The sequence below is a fragment of the Mangifera indica genome, chromosome 4 (genome assembly GCF_011075055.1).
Source record: "Mangifera indica cultivar Alphonso chromosome 4, CATAS_Mindica_2.1, whole genome shotgun sequence".
Taxonomy (NCBI): Eukaryota; Viridiplantae; Streptophyta; class Magnoliopsida; order Sapindales; family Anacardiaceae; genus Mangifera; species Mangifera indica.
This window is the reverse complement of record NC_058140.1, coordinates 12,054,448-12,066,939: the sequence shown is the minus strand read 5'-3', so window position 1 is coordinate 12,066,939 and position 12,492 is coordinate 12,054,448. Positions and strand designations below refer to the sequence as shown.

The window sequence follows — 12,492 nt, the reverse complement described above, 5'->3', positions numbered from 1 at the left end:
ATTAATTATAGAAATAAATTCTATAATTAATTATGAATTGTATAATAAAAAATTAAGAAAAAATTTAATTAAATTTAAGAGAATTTGATTGAATTAAAAGATTGAGAGAGTATTAAGAGTTGAAAGAATGAAAATGAGAGTTTGAAGGATTGAATGAGAGAGTGGAGAGATTGAAATTTGAATGGGTATATATATAGTAAAAAAAAATTTTGAAAAAAATTAAAAAAATAGGGGGGTGAATTGTGATTTTAAAAATTGCAGGGGGAAGTCCCCTGCAATTTTCTTCTACAAGCCAACGGTTCCCTGTTGTTCAATAAATTTTAAAAAAATAAAAAAATAAAAAAATTTTCGGTTCAGCACAGTAAACCGTCGGTTTACATGTCGGTTCATAAATCGGGTATGAACCGACGGTTTCACGGTTCAAAATTAGCTAAACCAGAACCGAACCGCTAAAATCCGATTTCAGTTCCAGTTCAGTCTAGTTCCGGGTTTGCCGGTTCCAATTTCGGTTTCATCCAGGTCAGTTTCGGTCCGGTTCATGGGCCAAACCGGCTCGTGGCCAGGTCTATCCCACATAAAGAAGTAACTATATATTCAACTCATTAAAATGAATGTTAAGCTCTTGGAGTTGTCAATCTATAGCATAAAAACATTCCATTAGATAATGATGTAGATTTGTAATTTGATGAATTTTGCGTCATGATCGTCTGATATGAACTTTAGGAAAATCACATCTAAAAAACTAGTTGTTGATATAGAAGAGTCCAAAACCATATAAACCTCACATTAATTGCTCATACTTTTTAATGTGGGATCTAACTCTTATAACCTTAAACTTGAAATCTTAACATACCACCACACTTCACAACACTAAGTCCAAGACCATATAAACTTCACACTAGTTGCTCATACTTTCTAATGTAATATCCAAGTCTCATAACCTCTTACTTGGGATTCTAACATGTCACCACGCTCTGCAGTGCCACACTATTGTGGTTGAGAGATGTGATGATGACTTTGATACTAAATAATATAAATTATAAGAAAATCATACCTCAAAAGCTGACTATTAAGATGAGAGAGTCTAAAACCATATATATCTCACACTAGTTGTCCATACTTTCTAATGTGGGATTCAAGTCTCATACCTTATATTTGGAATCCTAACATTGCCCTTCCATTTGAAAATTGTCATATTTGTTTTAATAATAGCCTTTTCTCTGCAAATTGAACAAAGTTCAGTTAACAAATCATTTCATGCATTCATCTCTTAGCATTTGTAGCCTTTGTATTGATAACTTCACTCATTGCAGTAACAATATATTGATCTTTTTTTGTAAGACATTTGATAATTAATTTGTAATGCCTAACAGAGTCTTCATCAAATGTAAACTATATATGAAATCAAAAGACTGTACAAACTCTAACAAAGTAGAAGCTTGAGCCCTTTGTTTAGGATCGGAACCATCCTCAACAACATTATCAAGAACAACTACCATAGATGGACACATAAAAATCAAAGATGCAAGCGTACCATAATGCGAACCCCAACATGTATATCCTACTTTTTTAAGTGTAGTTTCTTGATTCAATTTGCGTCTACTTGTAAGTTCACCATTTGCTAATGATTCAGAACATGAACAACTTGATGTTCTCGAAGGGTATCTTGCCGTTTACAAGAAACTCTAACAACATTTACTAGATCAATTACCACGTTAAAAAGACTTTCATCATGAACATCTGTAACACCGTTAGTCGTCCTTTTGAAATCATGGTGCGTAACTTCTTTAGGCAGTACATAAAAATTTAAGCTCCACAGTTTTTTTATTGATTCTTTCAATTGTATCATAACTTTTACTTGTTTGTATAGTTTAGGCTACAATGGAATCCCTTTTTGTATTCTCTAGTGTTTTTTCCCTCCCACTCTTTTAAGGCCTATCAATGTTTTCACTTTGATAGTAACACAAGAGAAGTGAGTGTTGGATCTGGGTGCGTTTAGCCCTTCTTAATCCTCACTGTCCAGTCCTCCTGGATGAGTTTAGTTTGTTTATGAGCCTTGTTGGTTGAGGGTTTGTTTTGATATTCTTTTTGCCTGGCAAAAAAAAAAAAAAACCTGTAACACCCTTTCCAGAAATGCTGCTCTCCGGATAAAACACTATGTTAATTAAATGAAGCTGCATATCTTAGAATTTTCATTCAAACATGGTATGATTTTAAAATGATCAAAACACCCTTTATTATAACATACGGGTAAACTCAAAGGATTTCATAAAATAAAATAATAATGTCTTAAACAACCATGGTGTGTTGCAATACAATAGGTCAATCTGAAAATCAACCCAAATAACATAAAGTAAACATGAATAACCCTAAAATAACTGTAACGCCCTCGCGCTCACTGGGCTTCAGCTTCTCCCTTTAGACACTCGGTTGGTCATTGCTTGAGATTATGGACAGTAAGGGGGGCTTGCACCCACCCTTGCCTTTCGGGCATATTTGTCTTAGGCATGCTTGGATGTGCCTCCAATATGTAGCTTTCCAAAGATGGTTCTCATTACGTTAACCTTTATATATCTCTTAGCTCCTTCCAAAGCTTCGTGTGTGAGTGGACTTTGCCAATTATTATATGAGGACTCATTTTTGTGGAGCATATGCCACCTTGGAAAATTTGGCATTGAAAATCATTTTATCGTCACATGTCTCAGGTGACTTCTTGGTGGGGAGAATTGTATGTTCGTCTAGAATTGTCAAAGAAATTGTATGGACAATTTATTCTAAAAGGTTATGGAACTAATGTATGGTTTCTTGAACCACCTTTTGGCTTTTTTAGTGAGGGTAACCGCTATACAATGACACCTAACTAGCTCAAAAGACCTACTAGATCTCTATAAGGTTGTTAAAGGCATCTAAGTGATCATGTGGATCATAAGTTCTATCAAAAGCAATAATTGATGGTGCCTTGACATCGATTATTAGTTGTGCATGGTGCACCATGAGGGAGAATGGGATTCTTTGATTCTAATTTTTGGCTCATCCTTTTGACAACTAATTTGTCAAGGGTTTGTCTAAGTCTCTGTAGTAAGATATTTGCTATATTATTCTTAGTCACCTTTTTCGAAGAGACCTATTAGGTTTTTAAGTGATCATGTACATTGAGTCTTTGGGTTTGATAATTGCGTTTATTTAACCTATCAAAGATAGTTCTTGAGTCATCATGTGGTGATAGAAAGTAGATTTTAACTTTGTAACGTAAACTAACTTCTTCATGTTAAGAGTTAGTGTCTTCACAACCTGATTTTTTATTTGTAGGTCGTGCGTTAAGAACTTAATGACATGAGTTATACTCTACATGTTATTGATTGACATCATCATGACATAAACTATGATATGTATAATATTGGTTAATGTTATCATAACATGAGTTATACTATCCATCTTGGTGGTTGACACTATCAAGACATTAAGTATGCTCTACATGTCATTGGATAGGGCCATCATGGCATGAGTTAGAAGCTACATATCATGAGTCAACATCATAATTATATGAGTTAGGGTCTACATGTTGTACATTAATGTTGTGAAAGAGATCAACAATTGTGTGCTTAAGTTTTCCTTATTACCAGGTGTTACTGGTTGTCCATCAAGCACAGGGGCACGCTGATTTTTATTAATATGATGAAGCTACGCTATCCTAAGGGAGTGACATTGTAAGTAGGGTTGGATTCTTCAATTGTTTGGCCACTTATGATCTTCCTCAATGAGCTATCAAATAAAAGAGTTTTGTATAAAATTGACGGAATGAGCGATGTGTTTGCTAGAAAATTAATAAGTTTTATAAACTCCTCTTAACATTAAATTTTTGATATTGAAAACCATAATAACAAGAATTACACTAGATTGTAAATACAATATGGTGCAAAGAGTTTCGAATAATAATAAATTTATAAAATATTGAATAGAACAATATTTTTAAAGTGATTCAGTTGTCATTTGAAAATTTATATTTATTATTATGTTGTTATATAATATTATATTGCTTGATTACATCCCTATCAGGATTAGAGATTAAAATAATATTATAATTAGGTAATATGATATTAACGAATGTTAAAATAGTATCGTTCTTCAACCACTATATAATCTTGAATTTATAATATAAGATGCTAGAGTTACATAAATAAATCACATGGTTAAATTTATGTCACCTAATTGGAAAGATTAATATCTGGCTGCAACATGACATAATTACCCTCGGGGTTGATTAATATATATTTTTACAATTATTACACATCTTCATTAACTTCTTTGCTAGATTTAAAAAAAAAAAAAAACTAATTTTACTAACAATTTCCCATATTTGAAGGTAAAATAAACAAATAAATAAAACGTCCCACACTGTACACTACTGTTTATGACGTGGCATGCTGCTATTGATTAATGGAGTCTGTGGTGGTGTATCGGTGTTTTACTACCTTCAAGCCCAAGTATCATATCAGAAGCTCCGACGGCCACTCGCTCTTACTGTTCCCCTCTTTCACTGCAATTACCTACGTGGGGACCTCTCCACTTGCAGTCTTTGTGACTCCGCGTGCTCTTCACGTCCTATTCGTCTCAACTCAGTCTTTTTTAACTTTGAAGGAGCCCTTTCTCTTGGGTCGGTGAGATAAAGCCGTTTAACACAGGAACGCGCTCTGACACGCGCCACACTTTAACCGACTTATCCAAACTCCCACTGAAAACTATCCACCCTTTATCTCCCTTGTTCTCACAATCGTGATCTTCTTCAACGGCTAAACATTTGACCGGCCCGGTGTGCCCCGACAAGACAGCTAAGCAAGAGTGGGCCCCGCTATCTTCCCTTCTCCACACGCAGATATTCCTATCAGCGGAGCCGCTGAACACCAAATTACCAGCGGCGGCCATGCACAAAATGGCCAATTTGTGGCCCCGGAGGATCCCACCGTGAGACAAATGCTTTTCACGTTCCCAAAAGTTTACCAGCCCATCTGACGATCCACAATACAGCACAGCCGACTCTTGATTCACCGCCAGTGCTGTCACTGCATTCTCTTGTTTTAACAAAACCTGAACCAAAAAATGCTTTGTCCCTTTCCCTTGCAGCTCTTGTCTCCACACTTTGACCGTTCCGTCAGCGGATCCCGTGAAGACAAAACAATCGAAGCCCGCAACAACGGAGTTAATGGCATCATCGTGGGCTTGGATTGATTCTAAACACTTAAAGTCTGAGATTCGCCACACTTTGAGGGTTTTATCCCAGGAGCCTGAGTAAAGCAATCCTTGTTCTTCGTTTAAGCTCAAACATGAAACTGCATCGAAGTGTTTGATTCGAAGAACGTTTCTGTTCCGTCGAACTTCAACGTAGTTTCTCGGGTTAAATGAGCATTTGACAAAGTCTTTAAAAGTTGGTAAACTACCGACCCTTTTGTGGACGGTAGGGTTTTTATTTGATACCTTCCACACTCGGATTTTTCCGTCTTGATGACCTGTAAAAATTTTGTCGCCGGCTATAACAATGGCTTTAACTAAGCCACTGTTTGATTTAAATCCTGAAAACTCCTTCAGGTTCTTCCAAACTCTTATGTTCTTGCTATCAGAACCTGTGTATAACAAATCTCCAAAAGCCGCTAAGGAATATACATGACCTTCTTCGCGAACAATGGAGCCAATCAGACCATTACAACTCAAGTTCTCCTTAAACGAAGGCGAAATCCAGGGAGATTTGTTGTAAGGAGACGCTGTTTGATTCCAGGGAGACATTAGATACGGAGAAGCTCCGCCGCTTGTCGGTGTAGGCGTACTGCTATAATTCGTAGAGCCTCTGGGACTCGTTGCAGAAGCGGTGCTTTTACGATAATTCAAAGAGTAGTCATCCAACTGATTATCATTAAATGTCGCAATCGAATCTGTGCTCAAGAAAAACCCTAACTTCGGTCTGTGGAGATTGCTCCGCTCCACAACCAGAGCTCCGCCTCGCTCGTTTGTCATCACTTCAATTTATTTAAGAAAACGAAACAGAAAAGAAAATTTCACGGACGATTTAAGACAGAGAGAAGTTGTTTGTTCATAGAAATTAGAAAGCTTAATGGAGCAGCAAGGGGTATATATAAATAAAAAGTGGGTGAGAGAGAGAGGTTGTGGCTTTGCTACACGTGGTGGGATGATACGCATTCGTTACACAGCAGCAAGGTGACCGGGAGTTAACCGGTAAGAGACGAAAATATGTGTAAAAGATAGAAGAGTTTGTGCGGCGTTTGAGCTTTACACGTTAAATTGGGAAAAATGCTGATGTATTTTTTGCTACCGCCGGAAGCACTGAAGTGTTGAAAACTGAAAATAATTGTTAAATTGTTCCATCTGACAGAATTGACTTTTGAATTATCAAAAGTCAAAACCCAAAAGCAGCACGATGCCACGTCGGTTCCTTCAAATTTGTTCATGCTTCATTGCTACGAAGAATATTTGTGGTTTTGCCCAATATGGGAAGCTCACGCTAAGCATTAAAACGCGAGTATGCAAATAAAAGTGTATGAGCTTAAAAGTTATATTAAAATAAAATTTTTAATTTACCTAATTAAATAATTATAAAATCGTCTATTGAGTTTTTGTTTTTATTTATTTATTATTAATTCAATTCAGATTAAGTTGATCTTATTCAAATGAGAGTTTTTCATTATATATATATATATGTTTACTTAATTATATTTAATATTATTGATGTCTAAAATTGTACTATCAAGAAGTATGTAAAAACATGCTAGATTTAAACTAAATTGATTCCTATGTGGAAATCATTTTTGCTCAATTTAATTCAATTTGAATTTATTTAATCTGATTTGAGATAGAGAGAGTTTGATTTAATCCAACTCACAAGCTAGATAAATAAGTTAATTTAATTCAAACTTAACTTGTGACTCAATTCGAATTATATTAAATAATTGTTAAAACAAAGTCGTTTTGTTAATTAATGAATAGATAAAACAACATTATTTTGTCAATGAGTTATAAATTCGAACTATGAATCCCATTTACAAATCTAAGTCACAAATTCAAATTAAATTTAAATTGAATTATTTTTATTCAAATCAAACCAAATCATTTCATGTGCCTCAACTAGACATGGTTGAAAAATATATACAAAAGGCACAACTTTAGGCGGTCTCCAACTAGAGGCGCATAGCCCCGATGCTTCAATTCCAAAGCCTATAAACTATGTTGAAGGGGACCTTGTTCTCAGAACACCAAAATCTTCTGTCTTATTCGCTTCTTGCACTAAATTTTGCATTCGTTCAAAGTACTTCCTGTTAGTGCTAATCTCACCACCAACTAATATCGAAGTCAATTTCAATTTGCTGACCATGTGCCCATTTAAGATTATTTTTGTATTGAATTCTATTTCTTGTATATTTTTGCCTCTTGTTACAAACACCTTTTTATCATATGAACATATAGACACGTGGTTCGCAATACAATGCTTCCATTTGACGTTCAAAGTGTAGGTAGCTTGTGACATATGAGCATTAATGATAATGGAGGAAGTAGCAATTTCGGTTCAACTTAAACTCAAATATTTGTAATGTTCTAGGCACAATATGTAACACGGATGGCGCGGGAAATTTCTTCTTAAATTTGCATGCCTGTGAGTTCCGGTATTGACTTTGGCAAAACATGTTCTGTTGCAAAAAGACCACGCCTAGATGCATGCATTTGGTCATAAAATTCGATATAGCTTTGCATGGAAACAAAGAATTCTCTTACTCAGTCTTAAAACAACAGAAATCAATCAATGGCACCTACTAACTTTGACTAATAATGTATTTGGCCACGCATAACGATAATGTGTCTCAAATGATCAATAACACAGTTTCTAATACAAATAATATTGCCAACCCTAGCATTATTGTGTCCTCATATCAACTAAAGTATAACATCGTTGGTTCAAATAATTTAACCCATTATCAAAATATTATTAAGTCTACTATAAGTTTGTTTCTGAGCTTTACAACCCAAAATATGATTTAACAGTTTAAAAAGTTTATATGTTATTTAATCAGTTAAATCTTCTCATTCTTAAACGATGTAGAATTTACAAATAATTTCAGTATTTCTCTCATACTTTGTCAATGTGAGATTTATCTAAAGGTGTTATATATAAGAACAATATAACAAATGAAACATCATAAAGCTAGATGATTTTATTTTTTTGGCTTATTTTTAACCCAATTTAAAACTATTTAACGTGGGTTTGTGTATTTTCTAAACGTATTGTATTTTTATTGGTTAAATGGCCTTCCCATTTGGGGGAAGGAAGAATTCACATTATCACTATAAGATAAGGTCTTTATTTGTAGACAAGTCAGAAGTTGGTTAACCATATACGCTTTCTTTCTTAGCGTCGTGGGCTGGCCTGGCGAATTTAATCCCATTTTTTGTTTCACATTTTTTTCATCCCTAACGCGCCCCAATTGTCAACCTTTGTTAAATGGCTGCCACCTACTCATTGGTTCAGACATTCAACGACTTGCATTCTGTTAATGCAACCGCCACGTGACGGTTTCTCGTTTTCCAAACTACCAGTCGTTTTGAACCACGTAATCCTTACTGAATTATTCACCCATTTTTATTAGTTCAAATTAAATATTATTACTTACGTTAAAATTAGACAGAGTGCCAACAAGTCACACTACGTCAGCATGATGTAAATGAATCAGAGTCGTCAATCTGAAGACTGACAGTCTGCCACGTATAAAATTTCCCTCGTCAAAATTTATTAATTTTTGGGTAAATAAAAAGTTTGATCCATTGAATCTCATCTGAATCACCCAGTTTTGGGTGATACAAGTAAGTTGATTTAACAAGGATTAAATTAATGCCTCATTTAAATTTAATTAATCTTGGAGATCTAAGGTTAATGAACATGCACCAAATAAACAAACGACATGTCTTAACTATAGTGTGGTATACGAATTCATTCAATGAATATAAACTACTTGTCGGCTGGTAAGTAAAAATATAAATTAATTTTAATTTCATAGCAGTTTCCTTATGATTTTTAGGAATTCGTTCTGAATTTTTATTTTAAAATTCTTAATTAAATTCATGGGTTTTATAGGGACAATGAAAGTCTATAGGTCACCTTCATAACAAGAAAAAAATGTAGAATACCACAATTCAATGTCACAAAACGACACTTGGCCCCAGCTGAAGCAGTGTCGTTTAGCGTATAGCAGTGAAGTTTCTTAGCTTTTCAACAAGTGTAAAGGCCAATTTTTTAATCTTCAGCTCATACTTCATTACTGACATTAACATATTATTATTAATTATCAGTTGAATACTGAAGTAAACTCCCGGGTTTGCCTTCTAATCCCCAAACAAATTCACACAATTTCTCAGATTGCATGCACGTAAGCAGAATCTGGGCAAGTCCTAATAATCAAACACGTTCTGTAAATCTTACTTTAAATTTCTGTAAACATGGAAGCTGGCAAGATTACATAAGAAAGAAGAGAAGATAATTAGTATTTTAAGTAAAGGGATCAGGGCAGGTGTTTAACATTTGAAATGGCCATTAGTAAGTATAATTATTTATTGCAATTTTTAATTTCTTTTGGAACCTGTCAGTAATAAGCAAACAAGCTTCCATGCTGCCGAACAAGATCACAAGGCCAAATAGTTTAATGACACTCAACAACATGCATGATTAGATAAGCATGAAGATATTTAAATATGGCAAATTGTTTCATTAAATAGTAGGGTTTTTATATATATTTTTGAATGCACAAGCAAGAACAGGTTAACAGGAAGTTGATGAAGCTTTTGATTATATCATTTTACTCTTGAATTTGGCAGGCGTTCATCAAGCAGGTTCCCTTCTAGTGAACAGAAGATATGTAAATTCGTACCATTAACATTCAAAGGATTTGCGTGATCATGATTTAAACCTAATTTAATCTTTAAGATGTGTATCAGAAAGTAAAAATATTTGGCATTTCTGTAGTCAAATGCTGATGGGAACTCCAGATAACTACTGATTTATGTGGCGTCAAGATTTTCTGCCAGCTCTTACACCAAACCTTAATTGTACTTTGCTTTATGATTAACCAGTGACTTGCTTGATCATTATCTGTTTATAATATTTTAGGAAATGACTGTGAAATATGCCTGAAAATAATCTGATTCAGGGCTAAAAGCTTCTAATTTCTTCTTTGAAATCGCCTAGTTGTTTTCAGGTAACTGTAGTTTTGGGCCCCGAACAAATGGACTTCTTCATGTCGTTACATCCTGGAAAAAACAACAAAAGTAAAACTGGGGTTCTGGGCCTGGAGTGAGGTAGTAATACGAATCAAATCTTCCATTCTTGATCAGAGAAGAAAGTACAAATAAAGATGAGGGAAGAATAGAAAATGTATATGAGGTAAAGCTCTAGAATTTGCAGAAGCAAAAGCAAGTTCTAGTGCTGTACACATGGCTAGTTTCTGTGGCACAAATGGACCATATGGCTAAATCCTGACTCGTGAATGTAGCGTAGCCAGTGAACATGGCCAACAAGATTTAATCAAGGAGTTTGCAGCTTAGTGCTGTACACTTGGCTTTCCTTTGTTGAAACTTATTATTAAAGGACATGGACTATCCAACAGGTGCCAGCTGCTGCTGACGCTGTCCATAGGGGCTTCTGTGTTCCCCATGAATGAAGAAAGAAGCCCATGCAAATATCTGCCAAGTAAATGGCTTACGTAAAGCTTAATTAATTAAGTTTAGGGTTCCATGTTTCATATCAAGGGCAGCTGTGAGGATAAACGCCATATAATTGTCAACAACACGTCATGTATTTGACTTGCTCATTCAAAGATTTTTGCTTTCTATCCATTCACTTGTCAACTTCTTCGCTTTAATGGATAATCTCATTGAAAATTCTAATTATCTGGAAATATTGGTGTCTAAGAGCCAGCTCTTAGCCTACCTCAATGACTAAATATTCTAATAACTATATTTGGTTTTAGAGATTGATTTATTACAAAAATTGAAATATTACCTTACAGATAGATTCCCTACGTATTATCAATATAAATTATTATTATATTTGATAAAATTCATTAATTAGAAATAATGATTTTGTTTGATTAAAAATAATAAAAAAAATATTAATATATTATTTTATTTCAAAGTCTTAAGATAAAATTATTCTAAAATATTTTTTTATATTACTTATTATACTAATTGAAAATAAGAGTAATTTTGTTTTAAAAAATTAATATATAAAAATATAATTATAATAAAATCATATTTATCTTGGTAATATTTTAATATCTAATGTGAAGTTAATAATAAAATTATTACTTCTATTATATATCTCATCACTAGATAACAAAAAATTATCGGAACAATTTATTACTTATAAATTAAATAAAAGAATATAAATAATAAAAAAGCCAAAAGACTTATTCCTACTTAAGATTTAGTGAAAACTCATACTCTTATCCACCAACTTTTAAAAACCCAAACTTCCATCCATCACCCAACTTTTGTTAGAATTTTCTGTTATAACTAAAGATAAAAATCATCATTTTACCAAAAAGATTAAAAAATTATAACTTTATTTCATTTTCACCTGTGAGGTTTTGAAAAGCAACAAATACACTACAACCTAAAACTTTTTCAATTTTAAAAAATAAATTTTCCCCCATAAATCCTTAGTGTTTCGATCTTTTATCCCCCGTCATCATATCCCACGACAGGAACCGTCGAACAAGAGAGGAAGAGACAACGACTATCTCCTAGCAGAGGAGATTCGCCATCGACAAAAACATCTCTTCGTCTCTGTCAATGAAGAGACACCATCGTCCCTTTGTTAACGTCTAGGACATTGGCTTGCCAGTTGAAGATCAACTGGAAGAAGAAGACTATTATCCAAGTTTCCATTTGCTGCACTATTTTCATGTTTCAAGGCACAATTCAAATCATAATGAGCCGGCTTTTCATACCAGTTTACCTAACAAATACCGATCAGTTAATTTACATTCTGAATTTCTTTCTCTTGATCATTAGGATTGCTCCCGGGATATGCACAAGTTTAGTTTTCCCATTACCCCATTGACGAATGACATTTTGCCCATATAAAAAGAGATACCACTACTGATTTGAGACACTTCCCTCCATTGAAAATCGTATGTTGGCGCTGTTAGTACATCGCCCAATAGTAGCACCATTTTTGTCCATTGGAATTGAGTACAAAATAAAAGAAAGATGAATGCAAAAGAGTGCCACACTTTTGCGTGGGTAATATACTGGATAAGCCTCAGGCACTCTTTCAAAAAGAAAAAATAAATTTCAAAATCAGTCGAACATCAGTTTAAACACTAACAAAAAGTCAGTCACATGTGCTTTGCAGAAATGCAGGACAGAAATAGAAAAGTTGTTTTTACTGTAAAAGCAAATTTGACTAACAAGAGTTTCTTGGGTTACTGAATCAGGCCT

At 34.1% G+C, this 12,492-nt stretch overlaps 1 protein-coding gene across 1 annotated transcript; it reads right to left on the bottom strand.

Moving 5' to 3' along the window:
• Positions 1–4,121: 4,121 nt before the first annotated feature.
• LOC123213447 (protein JINGUBANG-like) lies at positions 4,122–6,079 on the bottom strand. The gene has a single exon (XM_044632884.1). The coding sequence runs from the start codon at positions 6,004–6,006 to the stop codon at positions 4,627–4,629; it is 1,380 nt and encodes a 459-aa protein (XP_044488819.1). The 5' UTR covers positions 6,007–6,079; the 3' UTR covers positions 4,122–4,626.
• Positions 6,080–12,492: the final 6,413 nt, after the last annotated feature.